Source organism: Gavialis gangeticus, unplaced genomic scaffold, assembly GCF_001723915.1.
Source record: "Gavialis gangeticus isolate Ggan-Ray unplaced genomic scaffold, GavGan_comp1, whole genome shotgun sequence".
Taxonomy (NCBI): domain Eukaryota; kingdom Metazoa; phylum Chordata; order Crocodylia; family Gavialidae; genus Gavialis; species Gavialis gangeticus.
The window spans coordinates 125,223,528-125,248,299 of record NW_017729025.1 but is presented as its reverse complement, the minus strand read 5'-3'; the positions used below and the strand labels follow the sequence as shown (position 1 = coordinate 125,248,299).

The following is a 24,772-nucleotide window of genomic DNA, read 5'->3' as shown; positions in this document are numbered from 1 at the left end:
TGCTACCATGACCTGGACAAAAAGCCAACTGTAGGAAGGTCAGGTCTTGATAATGTATTTCAAAAATCAAATCAGTTGTATCAAAAAAGCCATTTTTGGGGCAATCAAACCAGATTAAAAAAAAAGCCATTTGACTGTGTCACCAATCAAAGAGCAATGCTGCAAGAAGAATGACCTGATGATATACAGTAGAACCCAGATCACTGATATCTGAGTGGTTTGCAGCCAGTTTAAGTAGCACCAGGATGCCATGTGAAGGACAAGGTTCACAGCTGCTTGCTGCAGCTTTTACTTCAAAGGGTTCCACTTCTTCACTCAGCTGGGGCACACCAGGAGTCACATTAATCATCTCTGGGATATCTCAGCAGTCCTGTGCAGCTGTTTCCTACAGCTATATGCACCCTTAGCTAGTTTGCAAACTGACATCTTTGCAGGGTAGTAAGGAACCTAGTCGCACAAGTGCTGCTGTATTAGGCAAGACCCATGAGTCAGTAAAGAACAGAGGGTGTATTTGGTAGCTGTGTTGGTCTGAGGCAAGAAGACATATGAAAAACTAGAACTCTTGGTTCCAAAATGATACCTTTTATTAGACCAACCAGGAAAATGCAAGGACAATTTTCTTGCATTTTCCTGGTTGGTCTAATAAAAGGTATCATTCTGGAACCAAGAGTTCTAGTTTTTTGTATGTCAATAAAGTAGCTTTCTTGGAAAAGAAACTCTGTTTGATGTCTCTCACAGAAACCATCTTTTGTCACTTAAATTCTAGTTCTAAAGTTATATTTAAACTCCAAGTCTACACAAATTTAAGGCTCTGACACAAGTAGAAAAACTGTATGAGACTTGACAATTACAAAACAATAAAAAGCTTCCTTAGCATCAGTGTTTTCTTTTATTTTCCATTAAAAATATCCCAGGTTGAAGGGTGAACTAGAGAAAATTGAGAATCAATGTTTTGACTAATCAGGGTTCCTCACCTCACAGTCTTACTGTGACATATGTACAAAATACAGGGGAAACTTGCTGGATTTCTGTAAAAACACATATATTTTAAGAATAGTATAACAGTTAGCAGCAATTACACCTAGTTTAGGACCTGTCATGCTATGATTAAAGGTATGACCCACCCCTCTAGAGAATGAAAGAGGAGGGGTGGAAAAGGTCCTCCAGTTATTCAGCATTGATTAGAAAGTATGAAACGGTATGAAACTGTAGTACGTTATAGTGATGTCTTTTACATCCATTGAGAATGAATATGGCCTGTGAACATGTAAGGTGAATTTAAGGTTAATAAAGTACAAACACAATACTGAAGAATAGCACTAACAATTCTAATTCAATTTTGTTTTAATACCTATTAAAGCTGACAGAGTACTTACTGGAAGCCAGAATTCTCCATTCATCAACAGAAGATAAACAGTAGAGGCAATAAGGGTGCAACATTCAGCTTGCTAGCATAAACAATGTGTAAATGTTGAGGAGAGGTGGGGCACAACTCTGTGCTGCCGTCCCCACCCCAATTGGTGCCAGGCGCTGGCTCCAACCAGGCTGCAGGCGTGTGCCTGTATGTTGACTTTGGCGCAGCAACCTGGGGGGGCATGTGCCCTCCCATACTTCACCAATGCATTGCTAATGCTTGCTAGCATGCCTCATCCTTAGGCTAAAGAAGCTGCTTGAAAACTGGGAGTCAAACACTTTAGTGTGTTACAGTCATGTTCAAGGTTATACAAAAAAATGTTCAAACTCAGGTGGAACATGCAAAGTAAGCAAGCAAAGAGTAGAGAAGAAAATTGGCTGGCACCTACTACCTAAACCACTGAACTGTTTGCATTTCAGTTCCTTATTCTTTTCTGTCCCCAACCACCAACATTATACTCCATGGATAAAGGTGGCGGACATCTAAGAAACACATAAGCAACATTTAGTTCTTCACCATCTCTGCAACAGAACACATGAACAACATGACAACTACCGCTCAGTACAGCAAAATAAAGTGATAAAATAAGCAAGTGACATTAACTGCAACAGATGAATGAAACCCAGAGCTCACCAATAATTGCTGGCAAATTTCTAAGACTGACTTTTCAGTAAAATGTCTGACTAAAATAAAAGTGGACCTCGTATGTTCCCCAAGAATTATACAGTTGCCCTGGAATGCCACACACGACATAATCAAACCTTGATAAATCTTTACAAGCCTGTATAAAAGCACAAACTTTAAGTCTCTTACTTTAGTATAAACAATAGGAAGTTTTTCTCTGTAAGTTCAGTACAAATGAATCACCCAGAATTTTTAATCATATTAGACTTTAAAAACTACTAATAGAAAAATATACATTTTGCTTATGCAATCATTTGTTTTCCTAAATATCTTTTATTTTATAAATTCAGTGTCTGAGAAACTGCCATACTATTATAAGCTCACATCAAATACAAAGAGAGACATACATTTCAAAATAATAAAATACTGATTTGCTATACGTTCTACCAATATTTAGTCATTCAAAAGATAATTTGAAGCAATTGTTGATTTTGTTTGCTAAGAAACAACAAAAGTTTAGGATAAATATTTGTTAACTCAGGGTTCCGCTCCATCCCCAGCTTTACTCTTTTTTTCTTTCCAAAAGAGACTATAGTTTTGTGAAAGGAGGACTGACATTTTTAGAGAATTGTATCATTATATCTTCCATTTACTTATAAATGAATTAAATAGACTTTCAGAATCAACTGGCTTTTTCAATAGTTGTAACCAAAAACTAGTAACTATATGTAATTAAATTTAGGCCCACTAAAACTGTCATTAGTCTTTCCCAGTTTATAGGGACTGCTCAATCAGAGACAATTCAGTTAGCTGGAGGTTCAAGCCTAGTTGGCTGGTATATTTAATTTACTTGTGCCTTTTCTTGCTCAAATAAAGATTTGATGTCAAAAGCCTATTTTATGAAGAGGCTTTCAACATACTGTTTATCTTGATTATAAATAAAAATATTTCAGACCACTGATTTAATGGCAGGCAATCCAAAATGCAGTGCCAAGGAATGACTCATCTCAGTGACCCAACCTTAGAGCAAAGACTAATGGCAGGTCATTTGTTGGGTGGCAATATTAATGCACTTTCCTTTTAACTATTGCCCAAAGTCTAGCTTGTGCCATACACCTCACTCCTTGGGTACATCCATTAGCATCCCTACTACTGAAGAGGAATATTATTATTGCAAACTCATGGTGATTGGGAGAGGTTCCGGATGGTTAGAAAAGGGCAAATACAGAGCTCATATTTAAGAAAGGGATAAAGGAGGACCCTGGGAACTACAGATCAGTCAGCCTCACCTCAGTCCCTGGAAAAAAAACATGGGGCATTCTGAAGGAATCCATTTCTAAGCACTTGAAGGAGAAGAAGGTGATTAGGAACAGTCAGCATAGATTCACCAAGGGCACTTCATGTCTGACCAACCTGATTGCCTTCTATGATGATATGACTGGTTTTGTGGATTCAGGGATACCAGTGAATGTGGTATACCTTGATTTTAGCAAGTCTTTTGATAAGGTCTCCCACAACATCCTTGCAGGCAAGCTAAGGAAGTATGGACTGGATGAATGAACCATAAGGTGGACAGAAAACTGGTTGGAGCATTGGGCTCAGAGGGTAGTAATCATTGGCTTGATTTCTAGTTGGCAGCTGGTATCAAGTGGAAAGCCCCAGGGGTTGGTCCTGCGGCCAGTTCTGTTCAATATTTTCATCAACAACCTGGAAGATGACATAGAGTGCACCCTCAGCAAGTCTGCAGATTACACCAATATGGAGGGAGTAGTAGATATGCTGCAGAGTAGGACCAGGATTCAGAGAGACCTAGACAAATTGAAGGATTGGGCCAAAAGGAATCTCATGAGGTTCAATAAGGACAAGTGCAAAGTCCTGCACTCAGAACAGAACAATCCCATGCACCAGTGCAGGCTGGGGGTTGATTGGCTGAGCAGCAGCTCTGCAGAAAAGGACCTGGGGGTTATAGTGGACACTAAGCTGAATATGAGTCAACATTGTGCCCTTGTTGCCAAGAAGGCTAAGAGCATACTGGACTGCATTGGTAGGTGTGTTGCCAGTAATGCAAGGGAAGTGATTATTCCCCCTATTCAGCACTGGCAAGGCCACATCTGGAGTACTGTGTTCAGTTTTGGGCCCCCCTTACAGAAAGGACATGGACAAATTGGAGAGAGTCCAGCAGCAGGTAACAAAAATGGTTAGGGGGCTAGGAGGCTGAGGGAACTGGGCTTATTTAGTCTGCAGAAGAGAAGACTGAAAGGGGATTTAATAGCAGCCTTCAGCTACCTGAAGGGGGGTTCCAAACAAGATGGAGCTAGACTGTTCTCAGTGGTGGCATATGACAGAACAAGGAACACTGGTCTCAAGTTGTAGTAAGGGAAGTTTAGGTTAGATATTAGGAAGAACTTTTTCACTAGGGGGATAGCAAAACACTGGAACAGATTGCCCAGAGAGGTTTTTAAGACCAGGCTAAACAAAGCCTTGGCTAGGATGATCTAGTTGGGGATAATCCTGCTTTGAGCAGCGGGCTGGACTAGATGACCCCTTAATGTTCCTTCCAACCCTAATTTTTTATGATTCTATGATTATACATGGGCAGGCTTAAAAAATTTACTACAGAAATAGAGCTCATAATTTTGCCTTGCTCTAATATACAGATTGCTTTGTTTACAATCCAGCTAGAATGTGAAGGCCTTAATAAATAGAAACCACTGCTCTTTGATCACATAATACTGTCACTGGTATCCACAAAGACTGTAGTTTTTCCCTTGTTTACATTTTTTAAAAAGCACTTAACAATGAAGCACTGGATTTCTTTTATCAACTATACTTTGTATTGTATTAAACTATAGTTTTAAAAACGCACTGAAATAGTTCTTGGGATTTAGTTCTATTCCTAGAAGTTTGTAAAACCTAGAGGTTAGAGCAGTAGAAAGATCCAAGAAGACTATAATGGTCTTTATTTGGAGGAGTACCTTGAGACACTGGCAAAATAGCTAGTAGCAAGTACAGCTGTAGTACAACACCTTACTGATGTCTCTGGTATTCTGTTGGTCTGATTTTATTTGCAACAGATACAAACTATAACAAATGACCAGTGTGGCAAACTGATTAAGAATTCCTTTTCAAATCCAAACAGTAGTTTACCTTGCTCTCTCAGAAATATAGAAATATCACGGCTGAAAGCATTCTTATGCATGTTTTATTTTATGTACCTCCTTGGTACATTTAGGGTAAAAAAATGGGGAAGATTATTCAAGAGTAACTAATGAAACGCAGAAGTACAAGTTTCATTATAAAACAAAGGGATGCACAATCCTAAATTATCTAGCAACACCTTTAAAAATCATCCCTTAAATTTAATATAAAAACTGATTATATAGAAAAAAACAGGACTTAACTTACCCAATGTTAATGTTAGGGTGTAAAGATATTTCTTCAGGAAGAAAAAAACGATGACATTTTGTAGACTGAAGCAGTTCTGGAGACAATGTTTTCGATACATCATAATAATGACCAAACCTTGAAGAAGCTGCTGGGCTAGCCTGCAAAGACATTCAGTAATGATAACACCTAATTAAATGATAATTTATCTCAAAACATAATTCATTAGCAATACTAGTAAGAGAGATCTTTGATTTTTTATTTAAGCATTACTTCAGACTGGCTGAAGATTGATAATGGGGAGTTTGTCAAGAGTGAATTTAGAGTTGTTCCACCGAATATATGCATCAGGAATCCAAAAATATGTACTCCTATACAAGCCCTAAACTGGCACATAATATCCTGATGTATGTATAAGTTGGAGGAAGCATGGGAGGTGGCACAGGTACATGCCAAGGTCTGTATATATCAGGCTTTTCAATACCTGTACTATGTATATGCAGAAGTCCACAAACATTTGCCTACCACCTTTTGACACTTGCTACATTTACATACAATGTGTAAATAAACCACCTTAAAAGCTTCCAACTTTGAGTTAAGGAAAATTAAACTCTATGTAAAACTATAAATTCTAAAGAAAATGCTAAAATTTCTTGAATCTTCAGTAGCTTGATGCTGGATATTACAACAATTATATATGGTAAGTAACTATGCTTCTGACATAACTGACAGAACAGAGTAAAAGTAATAATAAAACCAACATGCTAAAGTGTGATAACAACACTCTTTATATGCTTTAAGTGAAGGACACAGAAAGGAGGTCCAAACATTGAATATTGATAGAAATCCAGCACAATGTACAATCCAGAATGCTAATATAGAGTATACTACTTACACACAAAAAATAAAAACTAAATTGTTCTAAAAAAGGAGTGTGCAAATACACAATAGCTCTATTTTGCATTTAAAACAGAAATAATATGTAATTATAAAATATTTCCCTTTATACTATGCTTTACTTTGTTTTGTTTCTGTTGCACTTCCCCATCAAAAAAATAATGTTGGTTTCAATGGTCAGGAAGCTTCAATGGCAGAATTAATTTCTTGTTGGGAAAGAAATCACTTAGCTCAGATATGGGACACCTTATATTAGTTCCATTTATTAGCCTAATAAGTAGGCTTGTTCTTGAAAGGAATATAAGAAGACTAGAGAAAAATTAAACTTAAAGCTTAAAAGTTGTGGCACAACACATCCAGAATGCTAGCAAACAGCACTGTGTTGCCAATCAAAAATTGATTGACAGCAGGTTCCGGCTTGATATCAGGAGACATACTTTATGGCTAGGGCTGCCAGGCTCTGGAATAGGCTTCCAAGGGAGGTGGTGCTCTCCCCTACCTTGGGGATCTTCAAGAGGTTGGAGAGATATCTAGCTGGAGTATTATGATCCCAGCACTCGTTCCTGCCCAGGGCAGGGGGTCAGCCTTGATCTGTTTCAGGTCCCTTCCGACCCTAGAAACTATGAAACTAAGACTCTTTCTTACCAACTGACCTAACTGCTGTGAGACAATGTTTTGAGTCTTCATACAAGTGAATTTTTTGCTTGTAGGCATATGCTTGGAGATGTCACCATTCCATTACATAATACACAAGATAAGCAGAAATACTCTAACCTCAATAATAAGGCAGCTAGATTTGAACAGATGCTGGTTAGGTTTGTTTACAGCTACAAAAGAAAGTCTACCTGAGCTATGATATTTTGTATTAATACAAGGAGCAATTATCCACATCCTGAACAGATAAATGGTACAGTTCAGGAAGGGTTAAAGTGCAAAGGTTGCTTTAAACCATCTCTTTACTTCACCCCACTCTGCATTCAGGAAGCGTTTGGCTGGTACCAAGGCACAATACTAATGGCGCTTTGTACTTATGAAAGACAGAACTTAGAAAATGATTGCTGAAAGATGACAGCTAAGAAGATGAGAATCTGAAACAGTCCAAAGAACTAATATACAAATGTAGTCAGGCTGCTCACCAGGATCAACCCATATTAATATAGAGACCAAAAATATATAATGCTCAAAGAAACATTGGGAAAACCATTCAGTGATGCTTCCTACATGGCAGAATTCAGTGCTGTCAGTGATACTTCAGCTAACTCTAAACAAACTAGCTTGGGTTCAACCACAATATAGCTGTCTTAGCTGTTCCTAGCCCTGGTGCCAACATTTTACAAGCGGAGGTTGTAGGTGTTTTTGGCACTCTGTCCAAAAATCTTGCCAACCCCTGAACTACTTGTTTTTACAGCCAACCTACCAATTAAAAATGTACTTTTCTTGTTCCAATCATAACAGAAGCATCATCACTAAAAATCTATATTTATTTTCTTGCTCCGTGCAAACAAAACACTTTCTATTTGGGGGATGATTTATAAGCCAACTGCTCCAAAACAAAGGCATACTAGCCCTGTGTCCAGTGACCCACCTATTAGATGAGAGCTCTGCTACAAACACTCGGGGCTTCTTCTCCCTTCATGTTGGAGGTTCCTTCTATTACAAGTATCTGATTCCATTATAAGCCCATGCTAATACTGGCACCAGCAAAGGGTCTGGAGTCTTCTCTGCCCAGGATTTAAGTCAAACATCTATCAGCTTCCTCTAGCAATAGCTTCCCCACTTAGCCAACTCAGGCCATGAATAGATGTATATTTGTAGCACTCCACATTGGAGTGGAATTTTCAGTACTTAAATTTCAGAGCACTTTGGGCCATTGACAGATGTGCAGCTCTGTGCCACACACCTCCACTACAGCCGTTCAAGATTATTGTAACAGTATGCAGCGGTGTGTCTTCACCCAGGGGGTACAACAGGGATTTGCAGGGTGCTTTGAATGTTACCTCTGTCCAGGGACCCAGGCTTCACAGAAACGGTCAGTAGTCTGGCATCATGTCTCTGTGCTTCAAAAAAAACTTGCAGTCATTTCTCTCCCTTACAACATGTACTTTCACACTCATTGATTAATACTGTGAGAGTGAAAGTGTCTGATTATTTCTAGTCAGCTCAGAGGTGACTAACTTCTAAGTGTGAAAATTCAGAGATGTAGGTCACAGGGTGGTGGCTAAAAAGTTTTTAAGTATGTTCAGTGGTCACTATAGAGAATAATGACTTCATTTTGAAGTCATGACACTGTCTACTCTAAAGGATTAAAGATTCAGCTGCAAAAAGTGAAAACCAACCTCCCCCAATATAAAAACAAAAATACCCAACACCAAAAGCAACTCTTTTTCCCACCTCGAAGTCCACAACGAGAAGCTGTGTTCTCAGATAAAATTAGACAGCATTTTGCTTGCTCCTGCTTTGTGGCTGTACCTGAAAAAGACCCGAAATAGCCTCTTTGGGGTGTTATATTTTTTCCCCAGTGGATTCTATAACAATTTTCTTCATTTTATAAATACACTAAAAAGAGATTTGTTCTTTAGGGGACAACAGTAAAAATTCAACCAAGCATTTGGAAGTTGAGTTACGTTCTTTCTAATTTGTGCATTGTCATCAAATAGTGATAATTCTATAGGGAAAACTAGGCTTACACTTCTGCCCTCACTGAAAACAATGGAGACCATCCAGGTGTATTTGAGGGCAACATTTAGTACTGTAATCACAGATTTGTTAATAATTGTTAATTTTTGTATGAACCAGAAAAGTGTTTTGAAAAAAAGGCTTCTAAAGTTCTGAAAAGATTTTTTAAAAAAGCAACATGCAGTCTTGTTATATTAAAACATATAACTGTTGATACAACCCTATTGAATATAGTGTCATTTTAGTTATCTGTCTGCAGACAGCTATGCCAGATATTTTCATAAGTTTTGTTTAGTGCTTTAGATTGTACAAATGTGCTAAAAAGGTCTAAATGAACTAGAACTAGCCATTTGAGTAATCTCCATGTAATACTTTGGTATTAACAGATACACAAATACTAAGCTTAGTTAGCAATCTGAGAATTAAAAATATAATTGCTATAAAGGATAGAAAAAGAATAAAACTTTGTTTTAAGAAAAAAATCCTTGCCATAAATAATAAATGAGTTCTAAAAGTATTTAGCACACTTATAAGAAAATGTTAAGCCCTCTAAAATTAAAGCCCCTCTAGCAAATGTATTTTAAATTTTAAAATAAAAGACTGATCAAAAACTATCACATCTTAAAAATGCAAAGTATAAAGTTATTTAGTATAAGGATTCTGAAAGCAATTTAAACAGGGGCTGTTCTTTGGCCTATAATCTATCCTTTATCCGGATTACAGATCAGAATGTTTTTACTGCAATCTCTGCCAGAGCTCATCTTTTTATTGTGTACTCTCAAGCCCCCTTAATGTTTTAGAAAGGCCTTGACTAACTGAACTTTGATCTGATGTCTTCATTGAGAAAAGCTCCAGGTTGCCTATTTTGGATGCAAATCCTCACTGAGGCCCAACAGAATTTAGTAAAGACAGCAAAAAAGAAGAAACAAGAAGTTTCCAGGATCCTCTTTGAGAATCCTGGGGAACATTGGTGTCCTTAATCCACCCTGCTGCATGGATTAAGGTAGGTGATAACCTCTCTTGATTCAAAAGAATGAACACAGTGCCTACAAACTGGGTGGAGACTCGGATTTGGCTATAATAAAACACCATGCAATAAAAGCTCCGTCTATGTCAGAAGCCTATGAATAGGCCTCAATGTACCACATTCCCAGGCTTAGTAGGGAAGCTTGCAAAAAGCCTACCTGAATCAAGTAAGCATGAATAATCTGTCTTCGCAGAATGGCCATGGAGAGTGCAAAACAGACTTTTCATCCCTCTTAAGTTTGAGTTGATAAGTTTATTACTAGATTGTAGGTTCAAGCTTGTTCTTCCTTGGATTCCTATGAGCTAGTCTGCACAAGGAGAAATACACTAAATTGTCAGTGAGCAGAGTGTGCTTTTATGCTACCGTCTGCTGTTAATGTTTCTAATTGCAATACTAATGTGCTAGAAATCTCAGATTTAGGATGAATCAAGGCAGAAAATTGATTTCATGCTGTGACAGTTTATATATTGCCCCAAGAACACAAGCAGTTCATTCAAAAAAAAAGGCGGGGTGGAGTGAGGGGGGAGGGTGAAGACAGAGAGGGGGAGAGGGAGGGAGAGAAACCCCCCCCCAACATTATACCTTTTCACATTGCAAGCTAGGCTGTACCTAGCATTTTTAGTCAGAAGTATAAATTATTTTATACTCTTACTACAGGCAGCTGTACCACCTAAACTTACCATGATCAGTATGCAAGCAGCCAACTATGTATAAATCTACAGTATATTTATGATGTGCTGAGTATTTGTATGCTGATTTTTATTCATTCAGTGTGTCCTATTCAAGACATGATTATTAATTTAGAATGGTATATAACTTGAAATAGTTATTAGCTGGCTAAGCATGTATGTAAAGTTTTCAGGAAGGGAAGTGAATAAATGCCATTTCTATTACCAAAAATCTCTTTGGTCACTGAAAAGTAAATATAAATTAGCTAACAAAAGTACGAAAAAGACAACCTTTACACAGCATTTGTGTTTCACGTAAAAAACATGTTGAATGGACAAAAAATTCCACTGACATGTTTGGAGCTCTTAAAAGGATAGCTTATGCTTTCTAACCTTTGTAACCTAAGCTACTCTAATTTTGCAAATATTTATAGATTAAAATTTAAAATACAATCAGTTTAAAAATTAGACCTGGTTAGAACGTAAATTTTGGGGGGGTTTTTTAGTTTTATTTAAGTTTCTTTTGATAGAAATTTTTAACCAGTCAACACACATCAATCAAAGTTGAAGCACTTAATTAAAAGCTATTACCAGATATATTAGAACCATCCTAGAGGCTGACATACTACATCAGTTAATGCTTCCAACTAGCCAATTACTGAAAAATAGCATAATTACATAAAAATTCATTCAACCGACCATCAAATATTTCTGTTCTCTGATGTAATAAAAATATTAATTTGCTAGCATTTTTTAAACTGTATTTTTATTTTTTCATTAAGTATTTAAAGAAATGCTATATTTCAGAAAATTATAGTACATACATCTTAGGGAATTATCACCAAATGATTAAGAAAACAATGATGTTAATGAAGGAATCATGCCTTGTAATTTTGGACAGTTGGTCTACACTAAACTGTCATTAGTCTATAAGCTCTACAACTTTCAATATCCAAGTTCAGTTTGCTGTAAGCAAGGACAAGTGTATTATTCTGCTCTACTTAAATATCATTTTACTAGACAGAATAATATAGGAGGGACATATGCCCATTTCAAGTTATAGTTGATATAACTCTAAGACTTCTTATGTTAAAGTAATGGTAATGAATTGGTTTTACATCAAAGTATAAATAAAATTAGTTTTACTTACCAAATAAAATAAAACTATATTTTGTGATGGTTTAGAATGGCACAGCTAGTTCCATATTAATAAAATTGATGAGATTTATGAGCTCACCCTGGAGGCTGTTTGATTTGGCATGTCACCATATATAAGTATTCTCTGACACAAATTTATAGCCATGTCTGTGCAATTTCACAGAAAACCAAACATGCCAAGCCTTGTAAGATCATTTTGTCACATTCCAATTATATTTTTAAGAATATGACTGAACTTACTAGGCAGTCATGGCTACATCTAAATCAGCATGTATAAAATACTTAAGCCTAACTGCATGGACAAAACAAGTTGGCTGTTGGGTGTAGTACAGGATGCTATTAAGCTCTGACTGCATTATTAGACTAAACAAGGAAGTAACCAGCCTAAGGAAAAACATAACTCACAAAATACTAACAGCTGTTAACTCTGAAGAAGTAACCAGTGGGCTTGTTTCTTACATACTGCCTTCACAATGATTAGTTTCTAGCGACACTGAAGCTGATATGATCTCAAGTGCTTACTTTACTTATTACGCACATGGATAAGCAAGTCAACAGCTTGCTTTAATACAGTACTTTCACTGGAGGGATCTAATAAGTGCTGTTCATTAAACCTATATAAATCATCAATGTATACCTAAGCCTAGACAAATACTTAATATAAGTAAGAGACAAATTTACCTAGATTAAGAAAAAAACACTGTGATATTCTTGAATTAAATCAAAAGGCCCTTGGTGCTTTAATATTTTAACTTGATTTTCTTTACAAATTATTGTTAAACATGATGGGACTTCATGCAAAAAATGTTTGACTTCGATTCTCATCTCTCTGTATCCTTGATAATCAAGAAACACATGATAGTACCACAGTCTCTTAGCAATTCTGTGGTTTGGTTTCTAGTGATATATATTTATAGAACAAGTGAATTTTAACCTTTATCTAACATTATAGGAAAATCATAATAAAATACTATTTATTTACCTCCATTTTTGGTAAATTCTGGTAACGCCAGGCAATTTTCATGTAGTCCTGAGATTCTTTAGATTTAAAAACTGTTTCTTCTTCATTCACTTCATCAAGCAGAGGTGCTGGAAGCTCCTAAATATACAGAGTACAACAATATCATTGTAGTTAAAGTAGCCAAGCTGGTTAAGAATATATTTTTTCAAAGTAACTAGTAGAATTATTTTAATAAAAAGGTATAGCTGTAAAATATTTGTTTAAAACAAAATTATTAGTACAAATCACTTTGAACTATAAAATTCTGGCTACTTATTATGACAAAAAGGTATTGTACTAGACTTGTACATCGGGATAAAAAATAGGAGTTACAACAAATGGCCTGCACCTTCCTTTCCTACACCACAAAAGGCAAAGAACACACCGTTTAAGGCCGCAGATTATTGATGCTCAATTCAAAGAAGAAACAAAACCTATTCAAGAAGGAAGATGTAAATATAAACTTTAGATTTATTAAACTTGCTAATACAAGCCTTTCTGTTTCAGAGGTGTGGTGTTAGTCATAGATGCAGTTAAAGGCTCAATGAGGTTGCAACACTAACTTTGCTATGGGTACAGAGCAGTAATTCTCAACCGAACCTTTAAGTTGTGCTATGGAGTATGGCATAATATTAGCACTGTTTGGTGTGCAAACAAGTCCATGTCATTCACAGTATAAGCCTAGAGATTTCAAATGGATTCATAGGGTAAAAAAACCCTTTCTGACCTGTTGTGGTCATTCTGAGTTATTTGCAGCAGAATAATTGCTCTATTATATTCATGTAATCAAATAGCAAGTGAAAACTGAAAGGTGGCATTTTCCAAAGGATATCTTGTGTCTAAGAAGGTTGATAACCATTGGTCTAGGGTACTTACTCTAATTCTAACCAGTTTATTTCTCACCATAAAGCTAAGTTAGGCCATCTCTAGTTCTGATGGTATACAGCTTATTCCCATGCAACCTGCTCTCTCTCTACTGTACCAAGCTGACATTGAGTACACTTCCCAAAGTCCCACTCTCTCTCTCTGCTGCCCACCTGTGCAAACTGGAGGGCATCACAGCTCAGGAGAACATCACAGCTCCCATCACAGCTTCTCCTATTAAACTTTAAATTTTGACCTATTTTTAAATACCTTTAAAATGTCATAGATTTACATTTTAATACAATTAAAGCAAAAGCATTTAATAGGGGAAGCACTAGATAGTGATGTTGAGAAGTGAACAAAGAACTTAGTTCAAAGAGACGGGAGCAATGTTTTTGCACTGTCTTGGGTGTTAGGATGAGGAAACCTGTTCTGATTGGATGGAACACCTAGACGACATAACCTAACCCACAGAAATAAGGGGCAGCCTAATTTAGCCTTATGGTGAGAAGTTAACTGGTTAGAATTAGAGTAAGTACTTCTTTTTAAAAAAGGTAGAGAACAATTCTAAGAACTAGGCATTATTATAATATTATAGTTAAAATTGAATTAAAAATATCTGGTATATTAATTGACCAATTTATCGTCCTACCAAGCACATACTTCACATACTGATATACAGGCAATGTAGAGATCAGCAAAAAGTTAAACACTTCTGTTCTACTGAGAGACATTTATACAAGTGCAATTTTTGTCCTCTTTATTTTCATTCACAATACAAAACTAAAATCTATGACATAACTAAAAATGAAAGCAGTTTCAATTTCACAGTAATTTTTGTAGTAGTATGATGTGCACTTTTAGATATAAAATTCCACAAACAATGAGAAACCTGTTAATATTTTTAGGAAAACTGAATAATTAAAACAATTCACATTGTTTTATACATCAGCAGTCTAGAAAGACATACATTTAATCTCAGAAAAATCAAGGGAACGAACAGTTTGTTTTCTCTTGTTACAACTTAACTGAAAAAAATCTGCAAACAGATGCACTATATTTTTTGCCCAAATATTTGATAAATTCATTTGGACCAGATTTAATCAGCATTTTAAAATTTGAATTAAATCAGCATTTTAAAAGTTAATCAACATTTTTTAATTAAAAAACCCCAAAGAATGAGATTAAAGACAAGTTTAAATTGCTCCTCCCTACCCACTCAAATGAGTTTCTACCTAATTAATATAATCACATCTACACCCTTTATTCTTACTTAAGTTGGCACTTCAGTGACTAAAACCTGTACCCAAAGATCTTGTGCAACTCCCAAAAGCTTCCTGAGGAAGAAGAGATTAAAGGTAAAAATCTCTATCAATGTAACTTTAAGATTATTAATTAAAATGTTCAATATTATGATCAAGAAATGTAAAACTTAAGGTTGAAAGTGAAACCTCAACTTTAGCCCCTCATCTGCAGACAGCTTTGTTTATATGAGCATATGTTATTTTCTCAAAAATTGTAATTTTATCTACAGTGCAGAGCATTGTACTGACAATGCATTTTTTTCATATTTTCACTAACTTAATGATCAAAATCAAAATAATCTGATACAGGTTTAACAGATTTTGTATAAAGTACTATACATGTGATTATAAAGGGGTATACTTTAAACTATGGAATATATTTTTTTTGAGAAAAATGCTTCTCTAAGCAATGTTTTATTTAAGCATTCTCAAACACATTTGGGGCTTGACTGCTCTCACGGACGTCACAGAAAGATCTATTATTGACAACAGTGGTGGGTAAGAGAGTGGAATTGGCCACTTTAAAGTGTATTTTTGTGTTTATTGGCTCTTACATGGAAATCCTGCTAGCTCTAGTTTTCAACCTTTTTTTGGCTCAAGGCATCCCTAGGAAAATGCCAGCTGTTACTTTTCACTTGTTTTTCGGCTACAGAAAGACAACAGATCAGAATGTTTTTGACACTGTGGATTCCTCTTTGAAATCTCTCGGTTTAAGTCTTAGAAATATAACTTCACATGAATAAAAATAAAATGAATATAAGTTAATATTAAAAGCATTTCCACGTTGTATTAAAACAGCCATGTTATGTTTTGGTAAATGTAGAAAAAAAGCTTTTTCAAAAGTTTAATCACTTCTGGCAGAGAATAAACATACAAACTTTGAACACAAGAATGAAAGTTTGTCACACATGGGAGAAACTGAAAACATTAAGTTCTTATCAACATTCTGAGGCAAGTGTAACTAACAGTTAACTGTAAGTTAACAGAATGCATTCTACAATGATACCAGCATGTTACATATGTATGTAGCCACAGATTTTTTGGATTTATTTCTAAGTTTAAATAGAAAATATTTTCTAAATAATTAAAGAGATACTCCCCTGGAAATATTTTTTGGAATATTCAACATACTGATGATTACCATCCACTCAAGTTGCCCTCGTTACATCAGAAGAAAGCTACATCTTTTCCAGCTAAGACTTACTGGTGACATCATGAACTTGGAATGTTGTTACATAGTAAACACATGTTAAAAGCAAACAAACATTTTTAAAAGTGATTCACAGGCTTTTGTGGCACTTGTTTGTGACACTGATGATCTGGGACAGATAATTTTTAGTATAAATCCTATCTAAGCCTTCACCAAATTCCCATTGTTGACACTGTTTGATCTTACCTCTAATACAGTCAAGGACACATCTATTTCGACCAGCTAACACTGTAATATGAATAGGCAGTCAATATATCATTTGTAATGATAAAATTTCAAGAGAAGAGGTGCCATATCATATCATTCATCTTTTATATAGTTAGAAAGATGGCACGCCCCATAAAAAAAACCTCTTAAAATGTTTTCTCCCTTTTAGTCATGCTTCTCAGTCTTCAAAAATTAACAAATTGATAAATCCTTTACTTTAAAGATGGGAATGTTTATCTTTATATGTCTTGTGAGGAATATGACTTAGGTGAAGCATAAGGCTCTGTGAAGGCCATTTTGCATGCTTTCATTTAGAATGGGAGCAGGCAAAGTCCAGCTCATGGGCCAGATTCAGCTGGCAGTGGACTCTATTTCCCAGCAGCCCCTGCCCACGTGGCTGGGGCTGGTTTCCATGGAGACCTCAGCAGCAGCCACAATAGTGTGGGGCCAGGGTTTCCGTGGAGATAAGCCCCAGCAGCACCAGCGAGCAGCAGCAGCACCAGCCTCTTCCTGGCGTGGGGCTGAGGAGGGGACTGTGCTGTGGGCAGGAGCAGTGTGAGCTCAGCTACCGCTGCCTGTGCAGGGCGGGCACCAGCAGCAGTGCCACTGGGAGGGTTGGCTATAGAGGGCTATGGGGAATTGTGGGGTGGCTATAGGCCCCTCAATGCCCCCGCCCCTCCCTGCTACCAGGGTGCAGAGCCTTTTTATGGGGAGTGCTCTGGAGCCTGGCTGGGATCTTGCGACAGTGATAGCATGGTCCAGAGCCAGGGTAGAGCTGTGATCTGCAGCCTGCAGGCTCCGGATCAGGGCTCTGTTGTGGTTCCAGACCATGCTGTTGCCGCTACAAGCAACCGGGGCAAAGCTGTGATCTGCTGCCTGCACGTCCCTGCCTGGAGCACGTAGGCTGCAGATCGCACCTCTGCCCTGGCTCCAGACCACGCTATCACCACCACAAGATCCCAGCTGGGCTCTGGAGCAGCTCCGTGCCCTGCCAGAACTGCTGGACCCAGTCTCCAGCCTCACTATCACAGGGTAGCTGCTGCTGGGGTCTCCATGGAAACTGGCTCCAGCTATGTAGGCAGGGGCTTCTGGGAAATGGAGTCCAGCCACTGGCCAGATCTGACATTTTGCCCACCCCTGATTTAGAGAGAATATTTCACCCTACACTAGTAAGAGATAGAAAGAGCTTAAGAAGGATTAAAGGTGCTCAAAAATAATAACAAAGAAGTAGGAGCTAACACCATACTTTCTTCTCAGGTGTAAGGCTTAGAAAAAATTCCTGACCTACTCCAGAAAGAGTGAATACCTTCACTATGGGTAAAGAAGCTATTTCAAACCCATGATGTAGATAGGCCCAAAACAGTAAATGTATGGATATACTTACAGTTGGACATAATCAACAAGTAGTTTCCTTAACTGTGTCAAGAGCCATATTTGTCTCCAGTAATAAGAGACTACTAGAATCCTAGAATGGTCTTTCTCCTGAAATTGATCAGGGCTTGGGCTACTAGAGGAAAAGTGGGAAAGATGCATTTATACAGTCCTCAGTCTTCTACCAACCTGTTGTCTTTCTACTGCTTCTGACAGAATATTTATCGTTTTTACCAGGAAACTGTGTACTGATCCCTTTGGCATGACTTGCTCAAGAAAACTCCCAGTCATTATACAGGCCAATATGCACAGGCCCCCTACTTATTAGCTGAGTCTATGTACACTTCGTTAATCCTTTCTTAGTTTACACAACATGAAAACCTAAGTCATGTTGAAAGAATTTGCCTTATCATCACTTAACATCAATACTTAAAGCTATCTGTAATTACTAGGTTCCTTATACAAACCTTGGTTCCAACTGCAGCAAAAGACTGATTCAAATTCACAATATCCTAGATCATTTCTTTGCATGAGAAGCTCTAAAATTTCCTAACAAGTTTCTTGCATAGTCTAGTTCAGTGGTTCTCCATCTTTTTTGTACCAGGACCCATTTGTAAAAATCAATGGCCAGTCCCAACCCAGCGACCCTCACTCCTGACCCACTGCCCTCTGCCCCCAGGTCTCAGCTCCCCAGTGTGTGTGGGATTTGGGTGGCCCCAAGCAGCCCCTTGCAGGCTGGAACTCTGCTAGCCTACAAGGGAAAAGCCATGGTTTTCCACATTTTTCTCCTTTAACAGATAATCCATTTTTCAAGTTTGTTGATCCATTTTTCAAGTTTGTTCATGACCCTTTTATACATGGTGATCTCACCTTCCCTGGAAATCTTCAAGAGGAGACTGGATAGGCACCTGGCTGGGGTCTTATGACCCCTCCCAGCCCCAATGCTCCTTCCTGCCCATGGCAGGGGGTCGGACTTGATGATCTGTCTAGGTCCCTTCCGACTCATTGATTCTATGATTCTATGTTTGTGACCCATTTTTGGGTTGCAACCCATAGGTTGAGAACCATTGGTTTAGTTGCCACTAGGAAAAAAAATGTGCTGTGGGTAATTTACAATAAATCCTAATGACTGCGGCTCCTCAATGCTTATATGGGTTGCTGCTCAGATACATTTTGAGATGCTGTAGCTTGTTAGCTATTCAGGGAAAAAATAAACTCCAACTCCATGTTGAAATTGACGTTATTGACAAACATTATGTGAATACAACCTTGGTGAATGCTAATCCAAGAACCAATCAAAATGTGGTGGCATTATAACCATATGAAATCAAGTAATTTCCCATCCACATGGCAATTCCAGAGCTAATTCCTCAAGAGGAAACCATTGTTTCCTTAATTTAATGATTCTGAACCTTATGGAACTACTGTTTTCTTTATTTTCCTTGAAGATAAAAGTTTGAAGTCACAGCTTTACTATTTTCAATTATTTGGTAGATATCAACTAGTACCTAGAAGAAAATGCTTTTTTCCCTTTTCCTGGTTACCTTAAAGAAGCAACATGAAGTAATTCCTTCAAAAAGTTCTGTGAAATTGATGGATATCCTTCCCTACACCTGCTTCCAGGCTGGTGGAAAACATATGGGGGACCAGGCAGGGTGGGGAACCTACTTACTACCTAATACCCAGGGTGAGGAACCCACCTATCCTAATCCTCAGATAAACCAAGGCCCTGCACAACTGATTCCTACAGCCCTGGCTGAAACAGGGCAGAAGTGGCAGCCAGATGAGGGAGAGGTAATTGAGAAACTACAGTGGCAGTAGTAATGAGCAGTGCCTGGGGGCCAAAGATTACTCTCCTAAGGGTGGGATACCACCCACAGGCTGCCAGGTGGGTGCCTGGTCTAGAGCATTCTATCTAGATTAGATTGATTGTGGTAATATCTATAGGCACAATTCACAGCTTAGCCAGTTATGATGAGTTCTGAAGTACCTGTTAAGTAGTTCAGTCTACTTACAAAGGAAAATAGAGGCATCTGAGAGCACCGCTTAAGCTAAACAAATATGTACCAAAAAAGGGAAAATAATAATGGAGGAAGGGCTTAACCAAAACTTTATCATAAGCCTCCTCCTATTCCCAAAAGATTCAGTACAATTTGGAAGTAATTTAATCATACTATTGAAAAAAAACCCTGTATTTTTATTAAAAACATATTTTGCAAATCATGCTTTTCCCTGTAGAAGCAGCATTTGTAATTCTGAAATCTGCTATTATGTATGTCATAACTGTTTTTCAGTGCTCATCAAAATTGATTCAGCTGACCACGTTTAAAGATTTTAATTATAGTTTATGTTCATATGCTGCAAAGCACAATCCTAGAATAGGATTAATAAAATGCACTGACCATTAAGGAAATTGGAGAAAAAAACCTTAATTTTAGTTGTTTTTAGACACAAGGGAGCCCAATGGCATCATTTGGGTTCAAATTAATTACAACTCTGCTGCTTAAGGGTCAACATCTAAATTATTTCTGCCAATTTTAGGGAGACAAATACATCTTCTTATATGGACTGTCTTATATGATAGTCCATATAAAATGATAATGCAGATAATTTAGGCTTTAAGTTGCCCCAGGAAAGTTAATTTAGAATTTGGAATAATCATGCATGCCCTTAAGACAATGGATAGTAACTAATATCAGTAACTGAATAGTACTTTTGTGAGGCTTACTGTTTAATTAAAATATTTTGGTTCCTCTATAGTACAGCTTTGAAAGGCACTGGGACTTTTTACTTTTGTAGTATAAGTATGCCATGTCTCCTGACAACTGTTATATTCTTCCTAGCTAGGAAAAAAACTCCAGCATGAGTGCTAGATCTTTTCTGAGTAACAGTGCTGTCAGCTACTTTGTTCTTGATACAGGCACACCTCGGAGATATTGCAGGTTCGGTTCCAGACCACCGCAATAAAGCGAATATCGCAATAAAGCAAGTCACACGAATTTTTTGGTTTCCCAGTGCATATAAAAGTTATGTTTACACTATACTGTAGTCTATTAAGTGTGCAATAGCATTATGTCTAAAAAAACAATGTACATACCTTAATTAAAAAATACTTTATTGCTAGAAAATGCTAACCATCATTTGTTGGAAAAATGGCGCCGATAGACTTGCTTGACGCAGGGTTGCCACATACCTTCAGTTTGTAAAAAACGCAATATCTGTGAAGCGCAATAAAGCAAAGCGCAATAAAACGAGGTATGCCTGTACTTGGATGCAGGCAATAGAGTAGGTGGCAGTGCATGGGTTAAAAATAAAATGTAGCAGCAGCAGGAACCCTAAAATACAAGTTTGTTCTTTGAAGCATGCAAATACAAGAAGATAGGTAACTACTAAAGTTAATAAGTGCAATTTGCTTTGATTTGTTTTTATATCCTGTTTTTAGTGGAGAAAATTCAGTCGTTTTAAGCATCTATTAATGCACAGTTTAATTTGCTTCTTACACCCTAAACTTCATGAAAGTACTACCACAACTATGATTAAACATTTTACTAACAAAAAATTCAAAACTATAGTAAAAATGTGTATAATCCATACTACTTGTAATCCAGGTTTTTTGTGTTTGCTGCTACATTACTTTGCTTGCTTTGTTTTGGCAGATGCACTAAGCAAAATCAGATTCTAACAGTTTGACCTCTCTCACTTCTTATTTTCTCTAGAGCATAATAAAACCCATGATACAATCCCACAGCAGTTAATGAAGCTTAACCTCACACCCTCTTAATTACCAATGCATTACATCAACTATAGGCATCATACTCTTCTCTAAGCTATTTTACAATGCTACAGAAGTACTACTGTGCTATTATTTAGCAACATAATCCAAGCTGTATGTGAAATCCCTCTTAAATAAAATCCTTTGATCCTTGCAGGTTTTGATAACTGTATAATTAATACTACTTAAGTATCTAAAACATTATCTGTTTATGTGTCAATAAATATGCTGTTCAAACAGCTTTATATTTTAAGTGTGTTTTGCAAAGCTGTTGCCACAGGTATGATTAAGGACTGTTTGGAAGAAGAAAGAAATTAAAAGGGAGTCAGACTCATGGGTCAATTCACAGAGATAGGTAATACTTTTAAATCTAAACAAATTTAAGCATTGTATCTTTATCATTTAAAGGACATCATATCATCAGAAAAATACTTTGGTCAATACTTTTAAATAAAATATACAATTTTGAGTTTAAATAATAAAGGGGGAAGATCCCATTTTAACGTGTAAATACCTTTTGAAGAGAAATCCTAGTTTTCAAAAAATACAAGTAACTAGACATAAAATCTGTTTCCATGGATTTCACTACCTCCATCCTGGAATTGTTCATTTCCATTTCCAGGTGAGACTTTTAGTACTATTTGTGTTTCTCTTTACATTCATAGCTCTGAATATATGATAAGAAAAGATGATCTGACTCACAGGAGAGAAGGGCAAGTCCTCTCTTTCATGTATTCAAATTAAGATTACTGAATTAAAATATTTAAAAGAGAATTTTTTTTCTTACTTTGAGAACCATGATATGCATATACACATGCATAGTCTACTGGTTAAGGTAAGGAGTCATATATGCCCCCTCCTTCCCAAATTTTCTGCCACTACAACTTTTAAAATGTTACGTACAAATGTATAAGGGAGATTAGATAATCTCTTTTTCTTTTTCTTTCATTATGCTCTGAATTACGCCACGAAAATCTCAACAACACCGGATGAATAAAATAAAAAGGAGAATAACACAGTAGGAGTAGTAACATGCAGGGATCTGGAGGAAAAAGCTGGGGTTTGGATGAAAAAAAACTGAAGGTGTTCTCAGTCTGAATCCTGAAAGAGTTTCATACATGCTTAGTGTTTTAACCATGTCAGTAGCCCTAATAATTTCACTGAGATTCCAAACATGCTTAAAGCGTAAGGTATTTAAGTCTTTGAAGGATCACAGCCACAGGAAAAAAAACAACATTTTGACGATGAAGGAAATAAAAAAAATGATATTGTACACAGTATAAATTATCACTTCAAGGCAGCATATGATCAGTAGCATTTACTTCGTTCTCACAACTCATGTAAAGTCTAATTCAACAGAATAATGCAGCAGCTCAGCTTTCCACTGCGTTGATCACTGAATATGGGCTCTTCTCATTGACTATTGCTTTTTGCAATTTGTTTGACTTCTTTCTATTCCAAAGAATGTTCCTATGCTTGTGTGGTGTTGGCCATCTTCGAACCATGCTTGATTACTCTATTTTTCTTTAAAGGAAAAGAAGAAGTAACTTTAAAGATCAGCAATCCTGAAGTGATTAATTGATATCATCTATATTTAAGGCAATACCCATTTGGTAAAACTGCTGTGGGATGACTAGTATTAATCTAAACAGATTTTAAAAAAATCTTTCCCATAAAGATATTTTTAAGTAAATGAACATCAGGAATTCTATAGCATTAATTGAATGGCTGATTCTGAAAAGTTAAGTTACTCAGTTAATTTTTAAAATCACTGTGCTTAAGACAAAAGTTTAACATTTTACTGTTTCTGTAATGTCTCTTTTACTTTTTCTTTTGGTGTATATTTGGCAAGAATGTGAAATGAAGATTCTAACAAGTACGTAAGTGACCCACTATTGTCTGCATAAGAAATGTCTTGTGTTACAAATCAAAAACTAATCATCAAAAGAAAAGACAGCCTAACAAACAAGTAAGCCAGGGGTGGGCAAAATACGGCCTGCAGGTTGGATCCGGCCTGCCAGGCACTTTCATCTGGCCCGTGGCACCCACCAATGAATTGCATCCCACCCAGTCTTTCTGCCCATGAGGGTGGGAGCGAGGTGCCCATGTGTACAAGCCCCCAACATACCCTATTGGGCCTTGCTCTCACCCTCTTGGGCGGAAGGGCTTTGCCCAGCCAGCAGCTTCCAGGCAGGGCTCCTGCCGCAGCCAGAACCTGTTTGCTCGGAGCAGCAGGTAGGGTAGTGGCAGGGCTGGGGGGGGAAGGAGTTGCAGCTGAGCGGAAGTGGGAGTGCAGCATGGACCCTGCGCCCAGAGGGACAGTGGGAACACGGAGCTCAGCTGGGTAGGGTGTGGGTGTGTGGGGTTGGGAGTGTAGGGACCCTCCAGACACTGCCCCCATGGCGTGCAGCCCCCGCTGCCTTCAGCAGCAGTAGGCAGAGAAGTCAGTGTGCTCATGCCCGGCGCAGACTCGGCTCCAGCCAGTCCTGCGAAGGAGGAGGGGACGGAACCTGCCCAGTTGCTGGGGTTCCATGCTGCATGCCTGCAGCTCCAACACTCACAGTGGGGAAGCCCTGCACTGGAGCCTGCTGCTTCCCCCACTCTCTGCTGTGCGGGTCCCTGTACTCTTTTGGGAGTGGAGGGAGCCCCAACCCCTGCCTCCCAATGGAGTCTAGCGTGGTGCTTCCCTGCTGCGAGTGCAGAGCTGCAGGCATGCAGCACAGAGCCCTTGCGATAAACAACCAGCGCTGCACTGGGGGCGAGGAGTGTACCCCACAAGCAACCTGTCCAGCTGCTTCTATCACAGGGGCTCTGTGCCACATGCAGCTCCAAATTTGTAACAGGGAAGCCCTGCACTGGACTCTGCGGGGAAGCAGGGGGTGAGGCTCTCTCCACTCCCAGAAGAGTGTGATAACCTGCACAGCAGGGGGTGGAGTAGGCAGCAGGCTCCGGCATGGGGCTTCCCCCACTGCGAGTGCTACAGCTCCAGGCCTGTGGTGTGGAGCCCTGAAGATAGGGCACGCTCTGATCCCTTCGTCTGCACAGCACAGGCCGGAGCTGTGCCTGCGCCAGGCATAAGGCCCTGACCTCCCTGCCTGTTGCTGCTGCTGCCAGGTAGCAGGGGCTGCACGCCATGGGGAGAGTGTGTGACAGGTCTCTATATCCTCTCCCCCACACTCCCTTACCCCCCCCCCCC

At 38.1% G+C, this 24,772-nt stretch overlaps 1 protein-coding gene across 1 annotated transcript in view; it reads right to left on the bottom strand.

Moving 5' to 3' along the window:
* ELP4 (elongator acetyltransferase complex subunit 4) overlaps positions 1 to 24,772 on the bottom strand; it is a gene marked incomplete at its 5' end in the record, with an annotated part of 291,599 nt that overhangs the window by 205,894 nt on the left and 60,933 nt on the right. Inside the window, 2 exons of the mRNA XM_019519960.1 lie at positions 5,444 to 5,583; positions 12,831 to 12,947. Of these exons, the coding sequence (XP_019375505.1) occupies positions 5,444 to 5,583; positions 12,831 to 12,947 (257 nt within the window). The remainder of the gene's footprint in view (positions 1 to 5,443; positions 5,584 to 12,830; positions 12,948 to 24,772) is intronic.